The sequence below is a fragment of the Mandrillus leucophaeus genome, unplaced genomic scaffold (genome assembly GCF_000951045.1).
Source record: "Mandrillus leucophaeus isolate KB7577 unplaced genomic scaffold, Mleu.le_1.0 Scaffold185, whole genome shotgun sequence".
Taxonomy (NCBI): Eukaryota; Metazoa; Chordata; class Mammalia; order Primates; family Cercopithecidae; genus Mandrillus; species Mandrillus leucophaeus.
Window position 1 is genome coordinate 642,925 of NW_012101865.1, and position 2,463 is coordinate 645,387.

Genomic DNA, 2,463 nt, shown 5'->3' on the forward strand with positions numbered 1-2,463 from the left:
CGGAGAGCTGTTCCCAATTCACCAACCAAATCCCGATGAGGCCCCACATCCTTGGAGTTCCAGTTCCAAGACACAGGACTCGGCCAGTTTGTGAAGCCTTCATGATGCTTTGTCGTCAAAACTACATACCTGTGGACAGCAAAACCACATGAGCAAAGGAAGTGGGCAGTGAACTTCCATGAACTTGTCAGGCACGCCTGAGGCTTTTTAAATGGCTGAAAGAACTTGACCACAACAAATGTACTTGTACCAGTGACTATATTAGTGATATCCAGGAAGCTGCTGCAGTCACAATTCCCCTTGGGCATTGCTCCAGGAATGGAAGCAGATTTGAGGAAGTCCCAACCCTCAGTCCCCAGTGAAGGAGGAGGCCCAGAGGGAAGGAAGAAGTAGGTAAGGGAAAAGAAGTGCACCTTAACTCTGTGATTCTTCAACACTTCTGGTAGGAATGATTAACTTTCTTTCACTCTTTGCCCTGAAGGAGAAAGATCTCTACTGGAAATGGCAGATGACAGAAAACTAAGCCATTTGCTGGCCAGGCATGGTGGCTCACACTTATAATCCCAGCACTTTGGGAGGCCAAGGCGGGCGGATTACCTGAGGTCAGGGGTTCAAGACCAATCTGGCCAACATGGCGAAAACCCATCTCTACTAAAAATACAAAAATTAGCTGGGTATGGTGGTGTGTGCCTGTAGTCCCAGGTACTTGAGAGGCTGGAGCACAAGAATTACTTGAGCCTGGGAGACGGAGGTTGCAGTGAGCCGAGATCGTGCAACTGTACTCCAGCCTGGGCTACAGAGCAAAACTGTTTCAAAACAACAACAACAACAACAACAACAACAACAAATAAGAAAACAGAAAACTAAGCTGTTTGGTTTACCAAGCCTACATAAATTGCCTCTCATTTATTATAGAGGTAACAAAAGACCCAATAACTGGGAGAAAAGGTAAGTGTTGAAATAACAAGCAAATCACTCAATATTTAATTTGCTTTTATGGCAGAAAAACAGGTAATACCTGCACTTTATGATTCAATCACTGGCCAGAGTAGGGAACTCCAGGACTTGAAGGACCAAGTCCTTTTAGGCTCTGTGGGGCACATTCCTCTCTGTAGTGTATTCTTCTTTAAAAATTTTTACAATCCTTTAAAAATGTAAAAACCATTCTCACTTCATGGGCCTTAAAAAACTGGCAGAGTCTGGGCGCGGTGGCTCACGCCTGCAATCCCAGCACTTTGGGAGGCCGAGGCGGGCAGATCACAAGGTCAGAAGTTTGAGACCAGCCTGGCCAACATGGTGAACCCTGTCTCCACTAAAAATACAAAAATTAGCTGGGTGTAGTGGTGCGTGCCTGTGATCTCAGCTACTCAGGAGGCTGAGGCAGGAGAATGGCATGAATCCAGGGGGCGGAGCTTGCACTGAGCGGAGATAGCAGCCTGGGCGACAGAGCGAGACTCCGTCCCAAAAAACAAACAAAAAACCAAAAAACAAAACAAATAAACGAACAAACAAACAAACAAAAAATGGCAGAGGACCAATCCCGCTGACCAGTTTGCAGACCCTGGTGCAGTGTAAACAACCTTGATGTCATGAGGCCTGCAGTCTAGGACATCGTATTTCTTCCTCTCTTTGGGCCAGTCACCTCATCCATGAAATAAAAGGCAGGGAAAGAGGCTATCTCCCAGATTTTAATTTTTCTCACTTATAAGTTATGGATCTCTAAGGTCCTAGGAGACAAACACGTCCTCTGCTTAATCAAGTCTTATACTCCCATACATTTAATGGCAAACACTAAATGCCAGTTATAATTTCTGTTTTGTACAAGAGAATCCAAAGTTCAAGAGAAACGAAAACCCGGAAGATAGCTTAGGAACCAAGATAAGGATGGAAGACTGCTCTAAGCCAGGGGCTGGGGAAACCTCCCCGCCTCCATTCTTACTCTTTTCCAACCCACTTCTCTCCCAGCAGCCGAATGAATCTCTCTAGAAGCTGAGAGTAACCACTCCCTGACTTAACACCTGGAAATACAGGGCTCTCAAGGCTCACTCCTTCAGGATAAGCCCCTGCCTTGACAACTTCTTGCGTCCTGGTCTCCCCTTATCCCCACCCCAGTGCTCTCTACTCTGTTGTCTGAACCAGCCACCCCCAAGTTCCAACAGTTCTCAGAGTCAAACCTTTCTTGGGCACTTCCTACGTACAAGGGATTGAGAGGAGCAAACGAATGACTATCTGTACTGTTGCCCAAATACACTGCACACCAGAACTCCCCTCTCTTTTCCTCTTAGAGACATTAGGACTGAAAGGAAAGGATACAACCCTTCTATAACCATCGAAGAGGCTGCAAGGAGGCTGAAGTGACTTGTCCAGGTTCACAGTTGAATTAGAACCAGGCTCCACACCACTGATTTGAAACCCTGGAGTCCTGATAGGGCTGCCAATCTGAAAGGGACATCAGTGGCCTAA

General features: G+C 46.4%; 1 protein-coding gene across 1 annotated transcript in view; it reads right to left on the reverse strand.

Annotated features, from left to right (window-relative positions):
- FUCA1 (fucosidase, alpha-L- 1, tissue) overlaps positions 1-2,463 on the reverse strand; it is a 21,617-nt gene that overhangs the window by 17,796 nt on the left and 1,358 nt on the right. The window contains exon 2 of the mRNA XM_011977908.1: positions 1-129. This exon is cut by the window's left edge and continues 2 nt beyond it. Within this exon, the coding sequence (XP_011833298.1) occupies positions 1-129 (129 nt within the window). The remainder of the gene's footprint in view (positions 130-2,463) is intronic.